This window comes from Ambystoma mexicanum, chromosome 2q, assembly GCF_040938575.1.
Source record: "Ambystoma mexicanum isolate Mex_15411 chromosome 2q, UKY_AmexF1_1, whole genome shotgun sequence".
NCBI classification, from domain to species: domain Eukaryota; kingdom Metazoa; phylum Chordata; class Amphibia; order Caudata; family Ambystomatidae; genus Ambystoma; species Ambystoma mexicanum.
Genome location: NC_090924.1, coordinates 942,847,300 through 942,875,055, shown reverse-complemented (window position 1 = coordinate 942,875,055; position 27,756 = coordinate 942,847,300). Strand labels below are relative to the sequence as shown.

Here is a 27,756-nt window from a genome sequence, read left to right as displayed (position 1 = left end):
CTTCCTGGCTTGCTACATCCTTCTAAAGAAGACCCTCTTTCTGCTTCACCGGAGCGATCGTGCGCTTTGACGCTCTACTGCACTGTTGAGCACAAGGCTACCCACTTCTTAGGGCTGGACTAGAAAGTTAGAGAATGACTCCAAAAAATTGTCTAATGCTCCTAGTGTGTTAACCAACCCTTATCTTTACAGGTTGTGGGTGCATTTTCCTCATTTGTCTCATATGGAAACATATTCTAGACATGCTGTATAGTAGAGTACTGTGTGTGGTAACTTTTTTCACCTAAGTAAAGTTGACTTGTAACCATTGGTCTTGTCGACAATAAATGTATAGATATCTTTCACATACACTTGTCTAAGAGTAATTTGTGCAAAACAAAGAGGGGTCTGGGAATCTCTCTACCAGCACAAACACAGCCCAATGGCCTGTTCTTTGGTGAATAACCTCTGGGAGAGACTACCAATTCTTTAGCTCACTGTCCCTTTCACAGAGAAGAAATGTCCCCGCATATCAGCCTTGGTCCTGCCCAGGGGCAGTCCAGCGCCGAAATGCTAGGCAAAAAAAAATCTCGAAAGACAATGATTTCGAAAAAATGATGTCGAAAAAAAAAAATCGAATTTCTTTTTCACTACATTTTTTATTCAAAATGGGGGGGTTCCTCCCAAGCCCCCTTTTTTTTACTTTTTTTTACTCGCGAAACCCCCAAAAATATATATAAATAAAAAATAAAGAATTCCATTTTTTTTTCGACATTCTTTTTTCAAAATTATTGTCTTTCGACATTTTTTTTCTCGATATTATGACTGACCACCGTGAAGGTCAGGTCTCTCATAGGTTACATTGTGAAAACTACAATAATATGCTAAGCATACTACAGCATATATCTAGGACCCTGGGGGGCTGGTGCCTGGGGGAAGGGAGGACAACCCACACATTCTGCGCTTTGTGCCATGAAACAATGCTGGAAGGGGAGGTGGGGTTTCGATTGAATTTTCTTAAAGAGATGATATATCCACAGAGCTTGCAGCAACACATGCCTTTCTGGATTGTTCTTACGTTCCTGTCGCAAAACATATTTTACATAGCTGTTTGTAGCTGTCCTTGGTTTTCTGAACCACTTGCCTGAAGCAGCGTCTTGTCCAGTTTTTTTGTGGCATTTTTTCACAAAATCGAAAACCACCTGTCTCTGGCTTCAATCGCTGAAAACAGGCTGCTATTGTTAATTGGCCTTGAGCGAAAGTCAGCAACTGTTCAAAGGACACAATGTGTCCCATAGCCACAAACAATGATAACATTTACTATATTGAAAGTTGACATACGGAAATGTAGTTTCCATTTCTGCGATCTGTTGTTCGGAGCGGTTAGTCAATGTGACATCGAGAGAATGGAACTTCCTGAAATTATGTAAGCTAAACCTCACATAATATTTGTGCGTTTAAAAATGGCATGTGTGCTTTATGCATAATTACTAATTCAGCGATGTGTGAAAGGTGTGATTTGACCAAAAGAATAGACACAGTATGTTATGTTATATTGAATTATATTTATACTGCACACTATAAAAAGCGGAATGCATAATTTCCGGTTTGGTTATCTGTCTAGTAATGATTGTTATTTGTGCATAGTTTAAAGAGGAGTGAATAGAGGTATGATTTTTTTGGACGTATTGCTTACTGGTCTTGCTCACCAATATATACTGTGCAGAGTTATGGGTTGTTGGATAGACCATATTGTGATGATTATTCCTCGAAGACCTGCAACAACAACCTGTATGCAGGTTAATGATATCTGAACCACTTTCTTCCATGGAATATACTGGTGTGCTGTCACTGTTACATCCTTTTGTACCATAAAGTGGGGGTTGAGGGTAGGAGCAGGGGCTGAACCTTTTCGGTGGGCACTTGGTTCTCTTTTCAATCACTAATCTTACCAGTGCCATTTGTATGTAGTTCAACATAAAACGTTACTATCTCTGTCCTTATTTTCTGGTATGGAAGCGGGTGCCTCTGTTTTTCCATCCCATTAGGAGCTATACCTACTTCACAGCGCTAACCTTTCATGCACATCGTGGTCTCAAATACTCCTCCATGTTGTCATGTGTGTGTTCATTCTGTGTGCTTTGTGTTAATGATTAGGTTTCATATGTTTGGGAATTATACGGTAACTTGTTATATTTGATTAAAGAACGGCTACTAAAATATATTCTTTCATTCTGTTATCTACACAGCTATATTGTACCATTCTGCGTATGCCATAATTTCCAGCTACCATCGGATGGATTCTTCAATAAACACTGGCGGATAAACGGTGCATTTTGTATAACCGTTTTGTGGGCCGACCAACAGGGACCAATCTGCCCTTTGGCGGTAACAGCACAAGGGGCAACTGGTTATCGTTTGCGATGTGAAAACCTGCTGATGGGAGAGCGTTGTGCTTGAAAGTGCAAAGAATCCATATCTTCTCACGTACGGAACACCATGTGCGTTATTGGAATGTTTTGCAGGTGTAACATAAGGACATACAAGAATTGGAGTACAGGGACTGATTGAAAGCTGATCGCAATTAGCGTATCATGAGCAAGTTATAAACAACATTCAAAGCATGCAATGTTCGCTAGCTATAACTTGAATGGCAAAAACATACAGTTCATTTCGTGGACTTAATATTCTCTTGTGAGCGTTCTTTGAAAAATATTTTTTACATTGTAGACTATTGATGTTTTCTTAAAAAATTATGTTTTGCTCTCCTATTTGGGACAAGAAAGAAAAGTTATGCACTGTGAGAGGATGTATGTATTTATCTTCGGGTTCTGCGTTAAGTAACGTTATGGCGTGGGTGATCACGGGGCATGTTTGGCTACGCTGGCCACCAACGTCATGAAAATAGGTGGAGCATTTCATTTGGACTAGTGATGTCAGCTTGAAGAGCGGGTGATATGATTTAGTGCGTGAGGGCACATGAACTTATGGCGATGAGTCAATGGATAAGATTAGCACAAGATGGCCACGCTCAACCCATTGTTTTTGCATTTGTAAATTTGAGGAAAACCATGGTAAGAGGCATAGGGAGAAATGTTAAGATCGATTACTGTATGCTTAAAAATACATGCTTGAATGATCGGGACAATAACATTTTTGAGCGAACTTCCCCTTTAAGATAGATAGGAGCAGTACCATGTAGACTTATTTGTGTTATTGTGAAAAATCTTGAAAAAGACAAATGAAATCACTGGCAGCCAATGCAATTCTCTCGTGGGTGGGGTAATGTGCTCCCTGCTCCTAATTATATGTACAACATCATTTTGGAGCCCCTGAAGATTTTGGATATTGTTTTTATTGGCCGCACCTAACAGTGCATTGCAATAATCCAGCCTAGGCATTACATTGGCCGGAACTAAGGTTTCACAGTTTTTGTTAGTCACGTGTGGCTTTACAAGTCTCAGCAGTATAAGATGGTACTGCGATTTCTTGATGATGCTGTCCACCTGGGCATCCATCCCAAGTGAGCTTTCCAGTATCACACCCAAAGTCTTTACTTTATCTTGGGTATCTATGCGGTGGCCATCAAGTAAAATGTTAGTAAAACCAGAATCTAGTTTCCTTAAAGTTTGAGTTGATTCAAAGATAAAGTTTGAGATGATTCAAAGATAGTATCTCAGTTTGTGCACCAATCGGGCAGAGTTTATTAGTTGACATCCAGTCTACAACCAATTCATAGTTTTTTTGAATCATCTCAGAGTCTACTTCATAGTCACCACTCAACAGCTGCATATCATCAGCTCAGTTTGTTAATTTGATCCCTTTCATGTCAAAGATATTGCCTAGAGGGAGCATATAAATGTAAAAAAGTACTGGAGACAAACAAGCACCCTGAGGTACCCCACACATGGAAATATCATAGTTTGATGAAGCTTGTTCCCAACAGATTCTAGGCTTTCTGTTGGTAAGGAAACTTTCAATCCATTTAATGGCTTCAGGGGAACATTGACCCACTAAGGATAAAACCGCTTGGAGCTTTGTGTGGTTCAAGAGGTCTAAGGCTGCTATAAGATACAAGAGCATCAGCAGCCCTGCTCAACTCTCCTCTACAATGTCCAACATCAGGGTCTGGAGATCCAGCAGCATGCTTTTGGTCACATGACTAAATCTAAAACCAGACTGCCTCAGGTGCAGAATGTCCACCTGATCCAAATGGTCCTGTAACGGTACCATGGCAATTTTATCAACAATTCTTAAAAGAAATAGGCCATTGGTAATGGGCCTAAAATTATTTACATCTTTCAGATTCAGTCCTGCTTATTTCAACATGGGGTTAACAGCTACATTTTTTTTACACTATCTGGAATGGACTTGTGATAGAAAGTAGCATTTGTAAAACAAGCTAGAAAAAGGTGCAAAAAGAGTAAAATTCTTTTTAATGATTTTTGACGCAATGACGTCCCCTGAACATGATGTAAGGTCATTTTCTTTAAAATCTTCTCCATATCTGAAGTAAGACTTTAGGACTAAAGGGACCACCAGCCATATTAATTTTTAAAATTTGGCTAGATGATGTGCTAGAAACAAGTTCTAAAATAATGTTCTCATTGGAATTGGCAATTTTATTAGCAAATACTTGCTGCATATGTATACATTGCTCTGTAGATGGGGCGAGTATATCAGATTTCAAGTTTTTTTTATTATTGCCCCAATTCTGGATTTCCCCATTAAAATAATTTTTCTTAGCTTCATATATTCCCTTGCTTGTTTTCCAGGTAGATTATTTTATTTCCATGTTACCTTTAATCAAGCAGTGTTCAACTTTCTGATTTACCTGTTTATGCTTGGTTCATGTGAATACCAATTGTGGTTATTGGCTTTATCCCTGACTAACTTAGTCTTCATCAGTGCTATAATATTCAGCATAGCCTCTAAATCCTATATATACATTGCTGCCAAGGTCTGAGGGGAATTCAGGTCTGAGGTTTTTGACATAATGTCTTGGAGACATTTGTCCAGATCCTGTGATCTTATCTTCTTTAAGTTTCTATTAGTGATGTTCTTCAATGCTTTGCATTCTAAGGCCTGTTTTTCTTGCAGGTTAATTTGGAAATTAACGAAAACATGATCGGACCAGATACAAGGCTCGGTAATGATGGGGCTGATTTGTAGCTTACTTGTAGCTTACTTGAGGCTGCTCAATCCAAAATATGACCCTTAACATGTGTGGGTGCCTTATTATGAACTATGATGTCAGCATTGTTTAAAATCTGTTCCAAAAGGAGAGCTTCTTTATCACTCCCATTCCCTTTCCATCTGTTAAGGACCCCCTCAGCAGGGTGGATGAATTAGGTTTATTGAGACATGTTAGAGTACTCATGAGAGCTTCATTAAAATTGGGCATCTCATTTTGGGGGCGGCAAATCAAAGATGTAGCATCTCACAGCCCTCACAATTTACAGGAGATCTAAAAAGAGTAATATCTTCTCTAACAATGAGTGCTACACCCCCACCAATCCCAGCATCTCTGCTTTGCCCAGAAAATGTATCTTTTTGGTGTGGCTAAGTCAATGATTGGTCCACTCGAGTCTTTAAACCACGTCTCAGTAATTGCCATGATATTGATCTTTCTATCCAGTATGTTATCATGGACATCAATGGCAGGCTTACCCAACGAGTGGGTATTTAAGAGGGACATTTTAATGTAGGGCTGTTCGAAGAACATGGCTTTAATGGGCTTATATTTATGTTTTATGTGTATTCGTGGGAGGTGTAGTTTCAGTTTCAATAGAAGCTTTATGGCAAGGAGAAGGTTCCAAAATATATTCCTCTTGTGCTAATGACATACCTAGAGAAGGGGTTTGTGCGTGTATTTTAATTCATCCATTCAATGGTGCCTGTTGTAGCAAGACAGTGCTGATTGCTAACAGGGCTTTCTCCCCCTATGACAGTGTTTTGTGAACTGTTTACAGTGTTACCTGTCAGATCAATAGCATACATATTCAGGTATTTATTGATAATCGCTTGTCTAGTTGAGATCCGGTCCTTCATAGTAGATGGCATATCTTAAATAATTGAAGAATGAAGTTAAGGGAATGAAAAGCAAACTATGAAACTAAAAAGTTACTTACCAACTGGTAACATTCTTTTGACTGGATGTTCCTCAAACGTATTCCATATCTTTGACATGTAATGTCCACAGCTATGCACCTCGGAAACTTTTTCAGCAGAGGGCGCCCTGCACCGATGATGTTGGGTCGATGTCCCTCGAAGGCCTCTGTCGAGGGCGACATCACCGGATGTTATAAATAGGACGCATTGCGCCAGTAGCCTCAGTTTAAGTTTTTTCCCTCAGAACGTGTGGCACCAGTCCCATGTCTGCTTCACTGCACATAGCCTTGCGGGATGTCCCTCGAAGGCCTCTGTCGAGGGCGACATCACCGGATGTTATAAATAGGACGCATTGCGCCAGTAGCCTCAGTTTAAGTTTTTTCCCTCAGAACGTGTGGCACCAGTCCCATTTCTGCTTCACTGCACATAGCCTTGCGGAAACGTAAGCTGCAATTGCATAGGAAATTCTCCAGAGGGGCAGGCTTGGAGGGCGATGTGCAATACGTTGGAGGAACATCCAGTCGAAAGAGCGTTACCAGTTGGTAAGTAACTTGTTCTTCAAATGGATTGTGTCCTACGACGTCGTCCACATCTTTGAGAGACTCCCAAAGCAGCACCAGTAAATGGAGGAGGGAAAAGAAATTAGAGTACCCAATCAGATTGCGGAATAAAGAACCGCCTTACCAAAGGCCATAACCTAACCATGGATTGTATCCAGGGAATAATGCTTAACAAAGGTGTGAAGCGAAGCCCATGTAGCGGCATCACAAATATTCCTAATAGGAACACCCCGCTGGAGGGCGGTGGAAGCAGCCACGCCCCTAGTGGAATGAGCTCTCAACCCTTCAGGAGGCCCTTACCCACCAATCACTAACACTCTGTAATAGTGAGGATAATCCACCTGGAGAAGGTCTGTTTGGTAACAGCCTGGCCCAATCGGTGTCCACCATATCCTACTAAGAGTTGATCGTTCACTCTGACCCTAGACATCCTAGCAATGTAAAAGCCCAGAGCTCTCCTAGGATCCAACCTATGGAGTTGCTTCTCTTCCTTGCCATGATGAAGAGGAGGATAGAAAGATGGGAGAATCACTTTCTGACTCAAATGAAATTCAGAAACTACCTTATGTGGAAAGGACGGACATACTCTAAGTACTACCCTGTCGTTGTGGAACACAGTAAAGAGTGGCTTAGAGTTAAGTGACTGCAATTCACTCACTCTGTGAGCGGAAGTAACCGCAACCAAGAACACCGTCTTGAAAGACAACAGTCTCAAAGGACAAGAGTGCAAATGTTCAAACGGAGCACCCATGAGAAATTTCAAAACGAAATTTAAATCCCAAACCGGCACCTGGAAAGGAGACGGCGGGAACACATTACTCAGTCCTTTAAGAAATTGAGAAATCAAAGGAATCTTAAAGTAAGAACATTCTTCAGACAAGCGCTTAAAGATAGACAGCGCCGACAGGTAGCCCTTAATGGTACCAACTTGAAGGCCCCTATGGGCCAATGAAAGCAAAAAAGACAAAACCATAGGAATGGAGCACTGAAAAGGATCCACATTGTGACCTCTGCACCAGTTGCAGAACTTACGCCAACAGCAACGGTACAGGGATTTTGTTGCAGACCGCCTGGCCAAAAGCAACATCTTCATCACGTCATCCGGGAGGTCCCAATCCTTATACCTCAACCTTTCCGATACCAAGCGTGAAGGTTGAGAGTCTTGACCTCCGGATGGAGAACCTGACTCCCCTCACGCAAGAGCAGATCTTCTCGGTAGGGAAGACGGCATGGAGGACAGATGGACATTTCTAGAAGGTCCGGATAAGATGCTCTCCTGGCCCAATCCGGAGCAATGAGGATCATGTGGGAACCAAACCTCTGTAACCTCCGCAACACGTGAGGAATGACGGGAACTGGAGGAAAAGTGTACAGCAGTGGGAATGACCAATCCACTATGAACGCGTCTCCTAAGGCTCCTTGTGGAGGAAATTCCCTTGAGCAGAATCTCTCGTACTTCTGGTTGACACTGGTGGCGAAGAGATCCACTTGTGGAGTTCCCCATAGGGCGAAGATCTCCTGAAGGACTTCCTGAGCCAACTCCCACTCGTGAGAGATCGTGCTCTGCCTGCTCATAGCGTCCACTGGCACATTGTTGTCTCCGGCCAGATGAACTGCTGGGATCGAAATTTCCTGCTGGATGGCCCAGAACCAAAACTGCATTGCTTCTCTGCACAGCGGGTGACCCTAACCCCTCTTTTTTTGAGGTAATGCATGGCCACTGCGGTGTCTGTCGTGATCAGGACACTCTTCACCTGTACTGACAGCAAAAAAGCCTTCAGGGCTAGCCTGATGGCCCTCATCTCTAACAGGTTGATGTGGAGTTTGGACTCAGATCGAGACCAACGACCGCTGGCGGTCAAATCGTTGGCATGAGCGCCCCATCCTGTAAGGGAAGCATCCGTCACTACAGTCACCTCCGGCCATAGTTGCCAAAACGGCTCCCCCCTCATCAGGTTCCCTTTGTTGGCCCACCACAGAAGATCCTGGGAGACCAAGAGTGGAATCTAAACGGATCCGACATCTTGCCTGAGAACTGAGACCACTGCATCTTGAGGACCCATTGCAGGGATCTTATACACAGCCTTGCCTCTGGCACCAGAAAAATACAGGATGCCATGAGGCCGAATAACCTTAAGAATTTGAAATCCGGGAGACTCTGGGCATGTTGAAACGTGTCCACCATCTGCACAATGTGATGAGCCCTCACCTTGGAAGGCAAGCACTTCCGCAAGGACGTATCTAACACAGCCCAGATGCACTGGAGCTGTTGGGAAGGTGTCAGATGCGACTTCCTGAAATTCAGGGAGAAGCCCCGCCTGTGGAGGGTGCGTCAGGTGAGACCAAGGTGATCCAATGCCTGCTCGGGAGAGCGCACCCAGATCAGCCAGTCGTCCAGGTAGGGGAAGAAGTGAATCCCCCCTCGCCTGAGGTACGCTGCCACCAACAACATGAGCTTGGTGAAGACCCTCGGGCGGAGGTCAATCCAAACGGCAGGACCTGAAACTGAAAGTGCGCGTCGCCAGCTGCGAACCTAACGTACTTTCTGTGCTTGGGATGAATCGCCACATGAAAGTAAGCATCCTGTAGGTCCAGAGACACCAACCAATCCTGAAGTTGAAGGGCCTGGAAGACATGAGAAAGAGTAACCATCTTCAACTTGTCCTTCCTGAGAAGTTTGTTCAACCAACGCAAGTCCATTATGGGTCTCAATCCCCCGTCTTTCTTCGGGATCAAAAAATAAGGGAAATACCATCCGTTGTTCCTCTCCGCTACAGGCACCAGTTCTATAGCGCCTTTCTCCAGCAGGGTTAAGATTTCCTGCGCAAAGAGCGGATCTGGAAACTTCAAAGGGAGTTTCCCGGTGGATTTTCATGAGGCCGCTAAAGGAAGGGAAGGCAGTAGCCGTGGGCTAAGGTATCCAGAACCCACGCATCTGAAGTAATGGCTCACCACTCTTCGAGATGCTGAGACAATCTGCCCCCAACCGGCGAACCACGGGACATGGCCTCATGACTGTTTGGAAGTGGCTGTGGCAGTGCCTGAAGGCAAAGAGGCAGCTGCCTGAGCGGCTTTGGCACCTCGATTTCCCCGACCACCACGAGTACTTTTTCGCTGGCCCCTTTGACTGGCGGCCCCTCTCTTTCTACCAAAGGAGGAGTAGTAACGAAAAGAACCTCCCCTTCACTGCTGTCCCTTAGGACGAAAAGGAGGAGGTTGAGGCTTGGAATCGGCTGCTGCAAAAAGGAAAGGACCAGAAAACAAGCCTTCTCTGCCTATGACACAAGAGTATGTAAGCTTCTACCCGTCGGCATCCGACCCCCCCCCATGCTCCGACAATTCAGAAAAGAACTCAAGACCCACCTCTTCAAGGAGTTTCTCCTCCTCAACACCTAGGCCATCACGTAGCCCCTCAAGCCACCTGACTTGCTAGATGCCGACCATCCCTCCCCACCAACCGGTACAGCTGCTCCCCTCCTCTGTCCATCTCTGCATTCTACACCCTCGCTGTATATGAAAAGTGCTCCATTATGCATCTGTTGTGTTGTACACCTCTGTAAAGCACTCTGTTATGTATCTGTACTGATGTATACTTCTGTAAAGTGTTCTGTTGCTCCCCAAAGCTAGGTCCACACTCAATAAATACAATAAATATAATACTAATAATAATAATAAGAATAATAATAATAATAATAATAATAATAATAATAATAATAATAATAATAATAATAATACTTTAACAAACAGTTTAACTTGGGGCTGAGTGAAGGTTTGGGTAGGTGTTATCTTATGTTATGTTACTCAGATTTATAATGCACATGTACACCAGAAGGCATCCCGGCGCGAGGATAGTCACAGTGGTACAATAATCTTGGGGACTAATCACTAGGTGGAGGATGAGTCTGAAACTATGTGAGTATTATCGCATGGTTGCCAATGTGAGTGATGAACATCCTTTCTCCAATATCCAGTCTGATTGGTAGTCATTAAGTATGGGATTAGATTCCAGGTGGAATGAGACAAGTTTCCACTGCTTTAGCACCACAACAGATGGTTTATAGTGAAAGATTCGAATACAAAAGGATCGAATGCAATAGTTTTGAATCAAAAGGATTTTTTTTAAAATGTAATGGACTTTTTTTTTTCGGGAGGTTCCTCCCCAAATCCCCCGTTTTTTGGGGGGAAAACTAGAATTTTTTCCTATACGAAGGCTACAAAAAAAATACATTAAAAAAAGGAATTCAATTTTTTATTTTTCACTCCTTTTGATTCAAAACTATTGCAGTTCCAAACAATGTATTCGACCCTTGTCTGGACACCCAACAGATACAATCCCCTGGCTTGATAAGATCTGATGATCCACATTTCATTTTGTCAGAAATGGTATAAATATAATGTGTTTAAGCTTCATTGTGCTAAAAAAGCATAGATGCACATGGTGATAATGGACAACAAGGAATCTTAGTCGCAGATTTTCTACTGTGGCTTCGAAGATGCTGCTCAGGAGTCAGCTTTCTTAAAGGAATAAGCTGTTATTGACTAATGGAGTGTCCCCATTTCTGTGCAGATATGAACAGCAGTTTGGTGGATTTTCCAGTCTGTAATACAAGTTTCATGGTAGCTTTTCAGCCCTAAGGAAAGCAATTTAAAAAGGGAAAGACATTATCCAGGCGATTGTCAAATACTGACTGAAAGGTTAAGGACAGTGTTTCAGGGCTTGGGGCCCAGTTCTCTGATAATGTTGAATCATGCTTCTCATGAATGAATCTGGCTTTTGACCAGAGGTGTACTTGTGCACTAGTATATATGGATAATGTGGACCTTTTCCCCTTAAAGGCTTTGTGACAGTGTATGGTGATTGGAATTTGTTTCTTTACTCCACTTAAAGCCTTCGTGCTTGATGCTGTGGTGATGTTGTCTGATTACTATACATTCACTCTGAGTTATATCTGAATACATATCCTTTAGAGCATATACATTTTTCTTTGGTGCTGCAAGATACTCTATGATGCAATTACTCAGTTACATAGTGAAAGGACACTGGCAAGTTCCATCCAGTGGCTTATCTGTAGAAACAAAAGGACCCTTCTTAGTATCATGAATAGAAAGTGATTCATGATGTTTTTGATCAGTGGTGAGAAATGGAGAGCTGGATTAAATGAGACATTAAGAGTTGTTACTTTTTGTGCTGGGTAAGGTTCTAAATCATGGTCCTGAGGTTCTGGTATTTTTAATTGGGCTAGAGTGAACATGATCTTGGCTTTGCTGAACTTCTGGTATAGAGAGTTTATTCATCTAATTATGTTAATACCTTAAACAGTTTGCTATTTTACTCTAACATTCTGTGCTAACTAGCTGGAGTTGGACCGGCATATCATCTGCATCCATTTGAAACAGCTGTTGGTTTTCTAAGTGCATATCGTCTCTCATAAACTCAATGTGGTATTGGGATGATACCTGGTGTCCCACATAGGGCAATTCTCCTGCTGTTCCAGTATGTCGGAGGTGAGGGCGTGGGAGCTAGGGATGACATATCCACCTGCTTCTCTACAGAAGTGACACTGGAAGTGATAACATATTGGAGTTACCATTGTTATGAAACTTTAGTGGAAAAAATTCATAGGCACTGCAATTTGATCACCCTGGTTTGAGTAGAGCCCATGTTATCTGTGTGTGATCAATTTATTGCTTGCATGGAAGGTTTGCACAAGGTTTTTGAAAACATCCAGCAATACATGTTCATAGACAAAGATCCCGACATATGTATATTACTGCCAACTCAACATGCTGATTGATGGTTGATTTCAACATACTCCAATGTTTCCCGGATATTCTCATTGAAATCTTGAAATTTTATTTATTGCAAAGTGCTGATGAATACTTTTGTCAAGATTGATTCCATAATTGTGTGTAGAGTTGTCCTGCGAACACATAGATATGTGTTCAAAATAAAGGAATGAATAGCATGCGGCTTCGTGTCGTCATGGGTCAACAGGCTTGGTTCTTCCTCTAGCTACATTTTGCATTCTGTGCTTTGTGGCTATGTTTTCCTATGATAGACATTGGCCTACACATCCCAGATTGGTAAGCTAAATTGGCTAAGAAGGCAGAACTTGATGTTCATTTCACAGATCCACAGTTATGTGGCTCTTCAGCAAAGCTAAAGTAATATTCCCATTTAAATGTCTGCCGCTCGTGGTTTGAGCCATTGTACATCCTTATTTTTTAATTCCTTACGAAGCACAGTGGTCCAGCACATAATATCATTTAAAGTGAGAATGATGGCACATATTGGTGGCACCAGAGTCATGAAAGTTTGATTAAGAGACAATGTGAAAATATTTGCAGCACAAACATAATGATCATGAATGTGACAATGATGACATATCGGCTGCACCAGTATCATAAACGTGCTTTTAAGTGGCAATAATGACATATTGCCAGCCGTGGCATTATTGATTTGTTTTTAAGTAGCAGTGTTAACATGTTGGTGGCACCAGTGTCATGAACATATTTTAAGGCAGCAATGATAACTGCTTAGCAGCACCAGCATCATGATTGTGTGTTAAGTGTACATTATGACAATTATTACACAACCAATGTTATGAATTTATTTTTAAGTGACTATGATAACATTTTGGCAGCACCAGCATCTTTAAAGTGGTTTTAATTTACAAAGCTGACTTATATAGGTAGCATCAGTTTATGAAAGCATTTTAAACTGACAAGGCCGACATATATTGGCACCAGTATCTTGGACATCATTTAAAGTCACAAAAATAGCAAATATTGTTAGCATCACTGTCCTGAAAGTTTCAAAGTGGCAATGATATCATCATATATTCGATATACTAGCGTCATGGGAGTGTTTTTAAATGACAATGCTGACATATACGGGTGTTTATAGTGTCCTGAACATAATTTAAAGAGGCCTCGCTGACATATATTGGTGGCACCCACATCAGCAGCATGATTTAAAACGGCAATGATGATAATATACTGTGAGCATTAGTGTCATGAAAGCGCTTTACATTCACTATGATGACATATTTTGTGAACACAGGCATCACAAGCAGGTGCTTTACAGTGACAGTGCTGGCATATATTGTGGCCAGGGACATCCTGAAAATGTGATGTAAAATACTCCCATGTACTATTGGTTACCTGCTATCTATTGGATATTTCTATGTGGTACTCTACAGAACTGATTTCAATTGTATGACATTTTACCCAATTTATAGCAAAAAGTGTACTGTAAAACAGCACCATTTGAATGAAATAGTTTTTAAAAATGATTTTGGGAAGAACCTCTCCAAACCCATCTAGGTTATTTTGGGCTTCCTCGCTACACTTGTTCGCTCATACAAATTTGAGGGGAAAATGTATGCCCCTTCGCTGTAAAATTCCCCCAGCTCCTTTGCCCATTCAAATCTGGCACTGGTTCTACGGGCAAAAAGCTTGAGAGTATGATTACTTCACATAATGTCAGTGTGCTTTGGATTTTCCATTCAGCAGAAAAAAATGGCCGTCCAAGGAAGTTGAAAGTGGTTAGTAATTATGGGTCTGATGTTTAAAGGCTGAAAAAAACCAAGATCCAAGGTATGGCCACTTCTTTGAACTCAAGTGGCGACTGGCCTGATAACACCTAACAACCATACTTTCAGCTGATTCCATGGCTAACTTGTATGACATGTCCACCAAGAGGCTGAAGTTCCTCATCATCAGGATACCTTGCAACAGCACTTGGGCAACTTTCGCTTTGCCCATTGGTTCGGCCAGGAAGATGGGACCATAGCCCGGTTTTGGTAGAAAACTGATATCATCAATAAAGAGTTTAATGGTAAATTGATTGTGGAGTTATAACCTCCAATGAGAGATAGTCAGTCATTTCCATGCAGCGTGGGTTCTCTGATCGAATCATGGACTTTCTACCACCTCTGAAGGAACCTTGGCTTTTCTCCAGAATGTATATGCACTCCTGAATATGTTGCTGATTCTGTCTTTCATATCAGTACATATTTCAAAGGTCTCTGATTCATGTACATTTCTACAACATAGGTGCAGAAAAATAGAAACACTTTACTACATATTCACGTTAAATAATAGAGATTTAAGCTCATCACTAGAATTTTAGAGCCAATTAGGTTTGGGTTGGCCATGCGGACACAACCAATGAGTAATTCATCAGGGACAAAGATCAAGCTTACTTACCAACTTCTCAAAGTTTACAAGATTATCCAGAAAAGTTTTATTTCCTTCATGGATGAACGTTACATCTGAAAAAACAACAAAAGCAAGATATTATGTTTCATCATAAACACCATTATGTGACTATACAGTAAAATGATATCAGTCACTGCAGCACTGTTGTTAAGAAGCAAAGAAATATTGATCATGCTGACAACACTTAAAAAATACTGAATCAGCAATCCTATGTTATTGAAATGCTCTTTGTGTGTCTAGCCGTTCATGGACGATAGAGATGCCACTATCTATGGGTCTATGCAGCTTGCAGGGCTTGGAATGCTATCCATCCTGATCTCACAGAACGGAGCTCTACAGCATTGTTCGGGAAAAAACTAAAGACACTGCTGTTCAGATGATGGACATGATGTTCTCCTCTGGATGGCTGCCTGGTTCTGCGTACTTGTCTCTTTCTCTATGTATGTATGTAGCGCCCTTAAGCCTCCGGGTACCCAGGCGCGCATTAGAAATATAACAAAGTAAATCAACGTTTTTTTCAGTGGAGCTGCCTGGTGTACCGTTTGAATCGTGGATTTACGAGAGCAATGTGTGGGATTCCATTGTAGGTCCACTTTTAACATTTGTGCTACTGTCCTAATGCCCTCCATCCCTTATAATGTCTCTGCATGCCTTTGTGTACCTTTCAATGACCTTTTTATACGTACTTTGATCTCCCATGCCTTCGAATCCACTTCATGTCATTCATGCCATTAGTTCACTCACAACATCACAGGGACCATCACCACACGGTGCAATACACAGCACAACTACTGACCCCAACATATTTTAGCATACATATTTTTCTGCTAAAAACAGGATCAGAATTAGGCGAGTTGAAAGTGTATTGGTGGAATTCAGGGCCGTCATCAAGGCCTTTTATTCTTTTCAATTGAAATGGGCCCCAAGGCTCTATGGGGCCCCGAGGAGAAGCCCCGTGTTGGCAGTCCTAGGACACTGAAATGTAGGGATTTAATTCCGAACACCTCTCAGAGGTAGTCCACTGCCAGAAGATGCATGTTAAGATATGGCATATTATAGATGAAGTAGCAGGAACAGTTTGATGCTACGGTACGATGCTTCTCACTGCACTCGTAGCTGTTACATTATGACAATAGGCGGGTAGCCTGTCCCGCGATGATCTGTCCTGAGTATCCCTCTCGCTGCTTTCTCCTGACAGGGTTGTTTTCGCACCCTTAAGGCAATGAGTAGGGAGGGCAAACATTTTGTTGAAATGGGCCCCCACCATCCCTGGCAGATGTTCAGCCTGCTCTGCATCATCTGTACCACACCTGACATGGTTAATCCCGGGACTTGGCATGGTGACCCCCTGGTCTTGGTAGGGGGTGCGGGCAGTGGCGTCGCTAGAGGGGGGTCTGGGGGCCAGGACCCCCCCTGTGAAACCCTGTGCCCCCCCATGTGCCCCCCTACCTAAAACGAGCAGTGACCATGTTCTCACCTTACTTTTGTCTGTGCCCCCCTACTTATGACTTTGGCCCCCTCTGTGCCCCTCCTAAATTTGATTTCTGGCGACGCCACTGGGTGCGGGGCATGCAGACCTTTGAAATGGGCCCCTTGGTCTTGGCAGAGGGGCCCCCTAAGCAGAACTTTGAAATGGGTCCCCATTCACCTTCAGCCAGCCCTGGTGGAAATCAGTCCTCATCCTGTCGTTGTAGGCAGGAGCCAGTAGGAGGGCGGGAGAGGTAGTGTAGACCGTTGTCTCATGTGCAGTATTGTCAGCAGGGGGAATGGCAGGAAACCTCAAGATATCACCAAAGCAGGCAAAGTCAGTGGAAGAACGTACACATGGGAGACAGAGCGGATACACATGGCCATGGCCATGACCTTATCCTTCTTATTATACACGATTAGAGTGATGATGACAGCCTTTGCTCTGCAGCCCATAGAAGGCGTTCGTAGTCTGCAGTGTCACACTCGAAAGCACGCCTGCTTAATCATGCTGTAGGTGGGAGGATGCGATAGTATCAGCGCGTCATACATACACGATTATAAACACAGCGGCAAATGAAAAATAATCCCCCTGCGCGAGTATTGTCTCTGAGGCTTCGCAGTTCCAGTGCGGCTGACAATGTTTAAGAGCGTCTGCTGCGCGCTTCTTTTCTGATTGCACTCGGGATGCCCGTATATGGCGATGTTATCACACAACCCTGCGCTGCATTGTTTCTACTTACACACACTTGGCGGTGTTAAGGAAATTACGCGCCCCGGAGAATGACGACATCACGACTTTGACGATAGAGTTCAACATTTATAATGTCTATCACACCGGGAAGAGCGGGAGAACGAAACATGTGTGGAAAATTGTGATCTCTTAATTTTAACACAAAAAGGGTTCATCATAATGAGTGTCCTCTCATTAACTATGTCAGATGCCCTTCCCTTCGTTTAACAGTTCCTTGTGCTGGCACGCGAGAGCCTCGGAACACTAACAAATGCGACACCATTTGTTCTAGAAAATGCACTGTATTATTCAAACAAGTTTGAAGGCTCCGAAATGCAACCGTCAACGCACCTTCCTCGTGCGAAGAATGCAAATAGTTCACGCAGCACGCCTCTGTCATATTAGCACATCTTAAGTAGTTACGAGCCCACCCACGTTTTGCAAATTTGTCAGTGGCTTTCGCCCGTGCTGAGATGTTCATTTGTCAGTAACACCCCACAGTCCCACTGGCAAAGTAGTGCATTACAAAGGATTCCCTCAGCACTGAAGGCAGTCCCCAAGCTCCACACTGTCTGGCCTTTGGAGCCACCGAATGAAGTGATATCAGAGTGCCTGACAAACGCCTACACACGCACACACACGTCTTGCTTTGACAATGCACGTGTGAGTAGTTCGTGACAGAAAATAACTACACATATAATACCCATATAATAAGTAGAGCATATAATTCAAAAAAGTAGCGCATAGTGTAAGTAACATGTGCGGCTGTTAGCCAATCAGCTTTGTGGAACGTTGGTTAATAACCTGTATTCTGCTATTTTGTGAATCTGAAAAGCGAACACAAAATGTCATAACATTTCTCAGGTGTAGTGACAGGCTTTTGCAATTTCAACTCGAAAGTGGCTTTAAATGCAAGGAAAAACAATTTGGCAAAAATGATTATCCAAACAACCTTGTAGCATGTCTCACTGTTTCCTTTCCCCACCTGACGCTGCTGTACTTCTTTCTCTGTTGGAAAGAAGACGGACACTTCCTATTGTACAATCATGGCCAGCTTTTAGTTTCTTTTGTTGTTTGTTCTTATTGCAACCAGAGGGCAAACATGAGCCCCGTTCTCCTCAGGATACCTGACCTACAAGCCTGGAAAGGGCAATTATAAACGTATAGTGGAGAGCTAAATACCTCCCGTTAAACAACCTTTTCCAATGTTATTGTGACAGGTCGCTCTGGCTTTGGGTTATACAACAGCGAAAATAGCCCGCAGCTGCGGAATGTGAAAGCTGATCAGCAGTCTCCATATGGAGCACACAAATCAGATCATTCCATGGCTAGGATGGGCCTGCCTGATAGACCCATGATCAGAGGGAGCACAACACTGCTCACCACATGCCAGTTGCAGTCAGTCTGTCCCTCATACTGCACTCTTCTTTCGGCTCCCACCAACCATTTCATGCTTCCTCCTGCCCATACCTTCTGCCACCACATCTTACCGGATCTTGCCAGAATTGTGGGACCCCACAAATCCACCCTGTCCACCCCGACGATACAGTCCAAAGTGAGAACGGATTGCTCTTCAGCACCTCTCTTGTGATTCCACGGTGTCTAGCTTTCAATGGGGATCGTTTCCATTTAAAGATAGGATGCACAACCACAGATAAACCATTTAATCAAAAGGGACCTCTTTATGGCAGCAGAGCACACACTACTAGCACAACGATTATGAAGCCAAAGTGATAATTAGGCGATATGCCCCGAGGTGGTGGGCCCACCCCGTGGGTAACAGCCCACCACCCAAGTTAAGGGCCCAAGCGAAGCTCCCATAATAAGTGGGCACAAGCATTCTCCACGATCTGAAGCTGCTTTTACAGTTATCTGGCCAAGAAAAAAACCTTTCTCAGAATCAAGATGGGATCACACAAATGAAGATACCACAGATCTTAAAGTGTCAGTAGGTAGACATTGCAAGATTGTTTGGAGGAAGTGCAGATAGTAAGAATAGGAAGAAGCTTTAACACCAATCTGTGGGTGTAAAGCTACACCCACGTCTAGCAACAACCAACATTGCTTTAGAAGGGACTGGACAGGTACCTATATTGCTAGAGGATTGGGGTCAGAAAGGCACCCCATCTCCCCCCACGCACCATGCTACCAGCATTAACATTTTCTGTTATCCCAAATGCAACTAACAGTTTATAATGCCAGCAGCATACTCTGGAACCTGAGCCTTTTGGACCCCCCTGAATCTATCCTTCCACCCCCTATTACTCTCTCTACTCTCCATCTTCCACCACAAATGCCTGGTCCCGGTTCCCTGCCGCAACTGTAACAGCATTGTCTGTTTGAGGACATGCATCCTACTGCTGGCCTTTTGCACAATTGCATTCTCTTAACTGCCTGTGTGGCGTGCATTTAAAGGCCCCATACAGAAGTCCCTTTCACATGAATAGCAAGATTTTAAACACTGGCCTTTGTGTTTTTCAAGCAAGATTGAAGAGCCATGTGGAAAGGGGACTACCTGTCATTACCAATGGGTAAGCAGCATTTTAATCTACAAAAGAAGGAGGAATCAAACATCCCTGTAACAAGGAAAACAGGATTGTTAAACATTGAAAACAAAAACGGCCTGCACAAGTGTGTGCAAATAAAAGCAGTTTTAAAAAGTGAAAAAAGTATCGCTGCTCTCAGAAAAATATCAGCAAAACAAAACATGATGTGCGGGTTGACAAAAAGCAATGTATATTATGTTTCACCTACAAAACTCAAGTGACATTTGAAGGGCCACTTTGTCTTCATGGAAAATGTCACCCCAAGGCAAACCCCTTTGCTGACTGCGGGCAAAACTACGCAAGGTGGCCCTGAATCATGCTGTTCCCATTTTCATCTTGTATCCAGGCTTGCAACTTCGCCAATTGTATTCGCTCTTCCTTCTTGCTTCTCCACTCTGTTTGACAACTTACTCTCTATTCTCTCCTCCTCTCCCTTTCCCCCTTTTCCTATCTTCTCCCCTCCTCCCCTTACTTTCTTCTATGCACTTACTCTATCAGAATTGTCCCTTGACCTAGTATGATAGCAACCTCGTCTGTCTCCTCCTCCCTCCGCTTAGTTGTTTTCCCCAGCCCCAGCACTATCTGAAATGTCGTCAGGCCTAGTATGATAGTCTCTTGATTTGTTTCAAGCCTCCCTTCCTGCACCCCTTTCCTCCTCACCTTTTGTTTTCTCCGGCTCTACCAGAAATGTTGTCAGGCCTAGTATGGTAGTTGCCTGTCTGTTTCCATTTATTTCCCACTCCCCCCTTCCTTATCTATGTCTTAGCTTGTTAAGGATTTCAATCAGGCGATACACTCTGCTCTCGGCCTAGTGTACAGCGCAATGGAAAAACTCGTTTGATATATAGATTCAATTATTTGAAAGATGTACCACTCGTATCACACCCCTTACTCAAAAATACCCTGGGTCACGCTGGACCAGGAATCAGGCTGGTGTGTAAAAGGTATTATTTCTTTATTTATTTAAGATCAAAATCACAATATATATTTTAATAGGTAAACAACAATCACCAATGGGGTGACAGAACACTGAATAATATCTTTACTTTAATACACTAGGACTTAGTAATGAGCAAAACAATTGCAGTACAGAAAATAATACTTTTGTGTTGGTTTCAGATCAGATAGCACTATGGTTAGAGGTTCCCCCTGCAACACCCCTCAACCGCCAATAGGCAATGCAAAGAGATGGAAGGAGAGAGCAGGTATTCAAGAGTAGTACAGATCAAACAGCGTCTCACTTCCCCCTTTTCCCCTTACACAGAAAGAGAAAAACGAAGTGGGCTTTTCAACTGTTAGAATTATTTTTAAAGTGGCTGAGCAAGAACTCTAAATGTGTGAAAAAATGCTTAAATTATTTTAAATACCTCTGGGAGCCGCTTGGAACAGTTGCACACAATCACCAGCAATGATTTAGTCCAAAGAAAACATTTGAAATCTTAAAGTCCAGGTCAGAAACAAATGGAAGCTATTTCACACGTGTAAATATTTCTTAAAATGGGAATTCGCACCAAACTTTTCTGAGCGTGATATTCGCGATAACGGCTGAATTGCACTGTTTTGGATTCTGTGGATACCTATGGATGTCAGGTACAAGTAGAAGTTGAAATTCCGTTTCTATCACAAAAACTGAGGGAGCTATAGAGGTTTCAGTAAAGCACTTTTTTGCGAGATAGGTGCGAGAATGGAAAGAGGCTTCAGTTTTTAAATCAGAAAAATATTGACTATGGACTAGAGCATCCAACCTAAGCCACCAGGACGGCACAACGTAAGAGTCAGGAGTGATTTGCGACTCGGTTCTGGTTCCTTGCTGTCCACCCTGGACACTCAAATGAAATTAATAGATCAAAGTTGACAAAATGACTAGGAAAAGGATGCTTTTACAGATAGACAGGATAAGATTTCACTACGGATTTAAACAATATTACTGATTATGGAAGTAAGGATAGTTCAGAGGTTAGGAGGGGACAAGATAATGCACAGGAATCAACAGTTTCTAGCTTTCTGTTAATACTTACAAAACAAAATGGATTTAAGATTTTGGACTGTCAGGATTCTGGACCATCAGGATTCTGGACTGTTAAATTGGATCTATCAGGGACTGACAGCTGGCCACATCGGACTGGACAAGGTCAGCAAGGCTCTCTGGTCACAGCATGGCACAGGACTGGATGGGATCTCCCCTTTTGGTTCTGAGGATATTTCAATTCAGCAGGCAAGCATTAACAGCACGCCCGGCTGTATTATGATGCTTCCCCTAGGCCTTTGGGATTTTGTTCTAGAATTTGAGGCCTAGCTGAGAATGGTTCAGCTATGCAATAGGCCTTTGCTTTGCCAAGTTTCTTTGTGTCTGGAACAAAGAAGATGTAGATTTCAGCAGCAGGGCGCTCCGCCAGCAGTTAGGAGAGTGAGTGGATCTGTGTTTCCTCTAAGTGCTGTCAGCTGTCTCTATTTATGCTATAAAATGACATCATAAAGGGGTGTAGGGGCCGTTTTAGCTAGGCTTGCCCCTTTGAGCTTAGATAGGGTCAACACTTCATCTCCGCCTTGCAATTTGAGTGATTGGATCAAGGCTGGGTGATGTCACGTTTTTATGATTTGCTTTACAGTCCTCACAGACCTCCCTTTAGCCACTGGTCTCAAAATCAGATTTTACACTAAACACACATTTCTACATTAATCACCTTTATACAAATTACACACAAAGGTGCCATATTTTATGTAGCATCCTTTCATCAAAATCTCGCAGCTGTAGGATCTGGTATCAACTTTCTACAGAATTTTGTCCTTTTCACTATGAACACAATTTTGAATTTGTATGGAACTTTCCACAAATGTGTGTGTTTAACATGGGAATGAGTGTATAAAGTTTCACAATTCCAGCAGAAATACAGACCCCATAAACCCACATTTCTTGCCATTCCTGTTCAGAATAAACTACATGGTTATACTAAGTTTTCAAAGGTAGTGCTAAAATTCAGGTTAATTAATCTGCCATTTTCAGATTTTGCACCCCTTTTGATAATAAGTTATACACCTTTTAAAAATATCCATTACATATTGTGTTAACACCAAATGTTCAGTATTTGTTACTCCTTGAATCATGTGGTGGCCCCCTCCTTTGGAATTTGCTTCTGTCAGCCAGGAGTTTCCTGGGCTGCAGCAGTTTTATGGCCTTTAACACCTTAAATGTCCTGGGTTGGAGGATGTCCATTGTTCCTTAGCTTTCTGTAAACAATAGTCTGGGCTAACCAGCAGTTACCACCTCCTCGTGAGTTTCTGCGGAGAGGAAGGCCCTCCTTCTAGGAGAGAAACCTGCTTTTCTAGTTCTGGCAGCCAAAGCCAGGCTAATTAACTTTTAAATCCAGCAAAACCAACTTTGTTGCATCAACCATAAGTACATTATTTTCTTAGCCTTAAAATCTGTTTGATAAAAACACAACTAAGATCTGTATTCCTTTTTGGCAACAATACTTTTTCTGTTTGCAAATCCAGCAGACTTTTGAGGTTTAGCTCACTTTTAAAGTTTCATCAGTAACTCTGACAGCTGTCATTCCGGCAGCCCAGGGTACTGTACCCAGATTTTGGCATATGCTGTCAGTTTTCAGACTCGGGAGATTTCGGCAACAAAGCAAATGACATTTGTAGGCCCATTTTGAGGTTTCATTTGCAAAGTGCTGCTTCTCTGTCTGCTCTCTGTTTGCTGGTCATGGGACCCACTGGCACATTTCTGCAGGGTGTGCTCTATTCCACTGCACATGCACCATGGGTGGCAGGTTGTGCATCCCTCTTTTTGTGTGCTGAAGCACACAGTTTTATAGGTTTTTGGCATGCATAAGGGTTTTGCCGCCATTGTTGCTGTTTCTTTTCCCATAACTGGCAGGGTGATGCCGCATATCATAGCGGAATGGGTCAATACATCCTATAAGCTCTTGCACTATCTGAAATGTCGGCAAGCCGAGTACAATAGTTAATTTCACATCCTTACTGTTCATAGCCTGTAAAAATGTAATTGTATTTTCCCTTGTTCCCTCCCTTGCCTTGAAGCGCCTCTAAACACATTGTGTAAAGGTGCTATATAAATAAACTATCATATCAGATCATTCACTCCCGCCTGGATGTCACATCTCGCATCTAATGACCAACCGCAATAAAATGTTCTGCTAAAGGTGTCAAAATTCAGTGTTCTCCAGATCTGCTGGCTCTGAAAGCATTGACTTCAAGAAAAGTTACCCTTGGCTGGAGCATGATTAATATGTGTGGAAATGGGTGCACCCACATCAAAGAGCAAGCCTCCAACACAAAGGAGACTGATTAAAAATAAAACACTGGGTACAGGCTGACCCAGTCAAAACAAATGGCTGGAAGGCAGGGGGAGGGCAATTTGTCTCACATGAAGATTTACAATTAAATTAAAAGGACTATTATAATTTAGGCCTTTTTATCAGCCATCATAAGGGGGATGCATTTCACCTATGTACCATTTTTATGTAATTACCAGGGTGGGGATATAAAATTCATCCACCTTCGGCTCAATGAACTGTAATGGCTATCTAAGATGTGTTTCTGACTGATTTAAACATGTTCCAAATGTGAGAGTTGGTGAGCGTTTGGAAAATGAAATTAGGGCTATGCTTAGTAACTTACATATTCATAACTGTTGTGCTTTATTGAAAAAGAAAAAAGGTGCCACATGGCCGTGCTACATGGTACGGATTTGGTGGATGGCTTATCTAATTCTCCATGATTAGCTGATTCAGAAAATATGTTTAGTATGGCAGTTGCTAGAAAAATTATGAAGTTGTGATACATAACTAGTCTTTGCTAAAAAGATGAAAGGAAAACAAAGGGAGATTACACATGGGAATTGCCATATGTTGCTTCAGACCACTAAACCAATCCTGACTTGGAGGCTGGGCTTGGGAGGCGAGAGAAGCGTAACTGTCCAATCCCAGTGGCCCGAATTATTGCAGGGTACTTCCCCAAGATTGTAAAACTGGCGGTGTCATCACTACTATAAAAGGTGGACTGCACACACAGAAAAAGGAGGCAGAAGGATAAAGAGAAAGACAGACAGAGAGGGCTTCTGAAACTTACCATCTGACAGCTGGAAGGAAACACCAGAAGAGATTGCAGAGAGTGCATCTTGGTGGAGCTGTCTATTTCTAAGAAGGATCAAGTTCAAGACCCTTTGCACCATCCACAAGGCTTTCTGGGGCCTGGGACCACACTACCTCCAACTTTCTCTTCCTAAACATCTTCTTTTCCGAGCTCTCTACTCATCCACCTTCAACTCTTTGATGGTCAGATGCTTCTCCAAGCAGAGAGAGGGAGGCAGTCTCTTTCCTCGGTTGGGGGCACCCTCTACAACAGCCTACCTGCCTCTCTGAATCTTGAGCAGAACCACCTCCGGTTCCAGAAGCAACTCAAGACCTTCCTTTTAGTTTTCACTTTCTCTCTTCCCCTCCCCTGCTGATGTCCCTGACTGCTCCACGCACTGGTCAGCTGGCCACTCACTGAACTCAGGCCCAGGCTTCTACATGTCCAGGTGCCCCCGCACTGCCTCTGGGCTCCCAAAGCACTTAAGAGTCTGTATCTGCAAACCTACAGTCCCTTCACTCAGCACCTATGAGACATCTTCGAATACTACAAAGACCCGAATTTAATTAAATAAACTGTGCATGAAAAACACTACAAATTATTGAAGTTGCAGAGGCTAAACCACAAGGCATATTACATTGTTTTCATGTAGCTAGTGATTTACGTGGTGATCCATTTGAGGGAATAGTGATCCTCATTAAAAATGTAGATTACGTTGTTTTATTCTACTGCTAAGGCTTAATCACTAATAGTCAATTTTGCTTTTAGGTTCCAGACTAAATATCCCCAGAGCCAAGCGATTTTGTAGAATATATGTTGCACAACACACTATGTCCTTGTTTGCACTGTGTTTATCATAGCTCTTTGTGGAAATATGTTCACAGGCTAGTGAACATAAGACGTGATGGTTTTGGGGGATTCTGTACACTTGGCAGTTCTATCAAAATCGTTATCTCAACTTTGGTGTCATATTATGGAACTATTTAATATCATTGATAAGGCGAGGCCACATCCTTAATATTCGATGATGGGTATTGTGTGAGAGATAGTGGCCCATTCAGATGCAGCAGAATAATTAATTGTATTTTTGTTGTTTATATTGTATTGACATTGTAAATTTGGGATATGAGATTAATTGCATCTTAATTGCAATTTGTAATTATGTAATTTGTTATTTTGTGATTATGGAGAGTGTGGAAAAGTTTAAATTAACTGTAACATATTGTTATTAATAATAAAAACAATATTGAGTGCACTAAGTTGTTAACTAACGTTCTTAGCTATTTTGATTTTGCGTACATAGACAATTGATGATATGAAGTGATGAATGTAATGTGGTGGAGATATCTGCCCCTTCTGTCCATGTTAATTTGAGTGATGATGATTTCTTATGTACATTGCACTTTCACCAAAGCGCTATACATACATCGTCTACATACAGTTATTATCACCCACCCGAATGTTGGTACTCATGTTACAATTAACATGTCAGATGGTACTGATAGCAGACACCTCTTCATTATTTCTTTCAGAATTAAGCTATAAAGCTCATTATGGACTTCATCTACACACATCATGAGTATATTCCTTTCTGTATGGACTCTCCAACTGGCATCTTTAAAAAAATATATATTTTTTGCATGTAATTTATAATACCTATATGCTCTGTGAAAAGCGTCAGAAACATTGTAATTGCGGTCATCTCCTACATTGAAGAAACTCTACCATCATACAGTCAATCAACCTCAACATATTCCAACAAAATGAGTTCCATGCTATTCTGCTATCCTTCCTATATTAATATCCAACTGGACTTATTCTTTCCGGAACAATACAGATAACTCCTGTTTGGGCTACATGAAATGTAATGGCACATATATCTATGCCCTCTAATTAAACTTCTCTATTCTTCCTCCAATATCAATATACGGGTCTCTGAAATACTGCCAGTATTTTTATTTCATCTGTTCCCTTCATACAGCATCACTTTGTGCACATTACTGAACACCTGCATCAGTGTCGAGGTTGGTAGTAATAGTCTCCTTTTAGCCACACATTGGAACACATTTATTTCCTTCAATGAGAAATGCTTATTATTGTGCATCATTCTAGTCCTTTGTTCACAGGTCACAATGTTGCCCTCTGTTATTTATGCATACAAATGCAAAATGGCTTACAATACACCAATGATTGCATTTTTGTTTTAGTGGCGAACAGGCTTCAGAAAAGGTGACATGACACAGGCTGCAACACTTGTAGCATCTCATCGTTTTAGCATTCACTGCATTGGTTTCCTCTCCTCCCCTTCTCTATCATTTGACTTCCTATCTGGGTTATGTTATCTTTCTTAACTGTAGGTTTACCCAAAAAGATGCACGTTCCTGAACTACAACGCTATTGGCATGCATGGAGATTTAATCCCTAGCAGGTTCATCATTATATTTATCAAAATTGCATGAAACACTAATCTTTGGACAATGGTTACATAATTGTTGATGTTTTCATTGTTTTTCTAAAACTGAAAATATGCCTGTTACTGCCAACATTTGTCCAGGGGAATAAAATTAGCCCAACTACCTTGTAGTAGAATCATACTAACTTTCCTCTCCACCAGTTCCTCCAACACCTATAACATGCATTTCTTTGTAATGTAAAAGAAGAAATAGTGTAGCTAAGGCCACTGATACCATTGAGGACCAACATGCTGACTAGGCCATTACAGCTATGCTGATGCAACCCCAGCACAATAGTTGGGCATGGGTGTGACAATATGACTACTTCTCTGCATGTGTACAGGAATGAGTCGTGGTTAAAGCACATATTCACCCACACTCTACAAGTCAGCAGTGATCCCAATCATAAAGGTGAAAAGGGCACAGCCTGCAAGGTATACAACCTGTGCCATTTCGGGTGTACAAGCTAAGGGCAGGCTCTGCTCTTTAGAAGGGATGAGAGCTGGTAAAGAAGCAATCCAAACAACAATAGTACTATGGTACCAAAATGAAAGACAGTCCAAAGAAACCTCCATGAAAATAGG

The 27,756-nt window shown here is 42.3% G+C and overlaps 1 protein-coding gene across 3 annotated transcripts in view; it reads right to left on the bottom strand.

Annotated features, from left to right (window-relative positions):
- The window catches only part of RAPGEF5 (Rap guanine nucleotide exchange factor 5), a 1,543,629-nt gene that overhangs the window by 48,521 nt on the left and 1,467,352 nt on the right, over positions 1 to 27,756 (bottom strand). For all 3 annotated transcript variants that reach the window (XM_069648248.1, XM_069648249.1, XM_069648250.1), the window contains one exon: positions 14,862 to 14,926. In XM_069648248.1, coding sequence (XP_069504349.1) covers positions 14,862 to 14,926 — 65 coding nt within the window. The remainder of the gene's footprint in view (positions 1 to 14,861; positions 14,927 to 27,756) is intronic.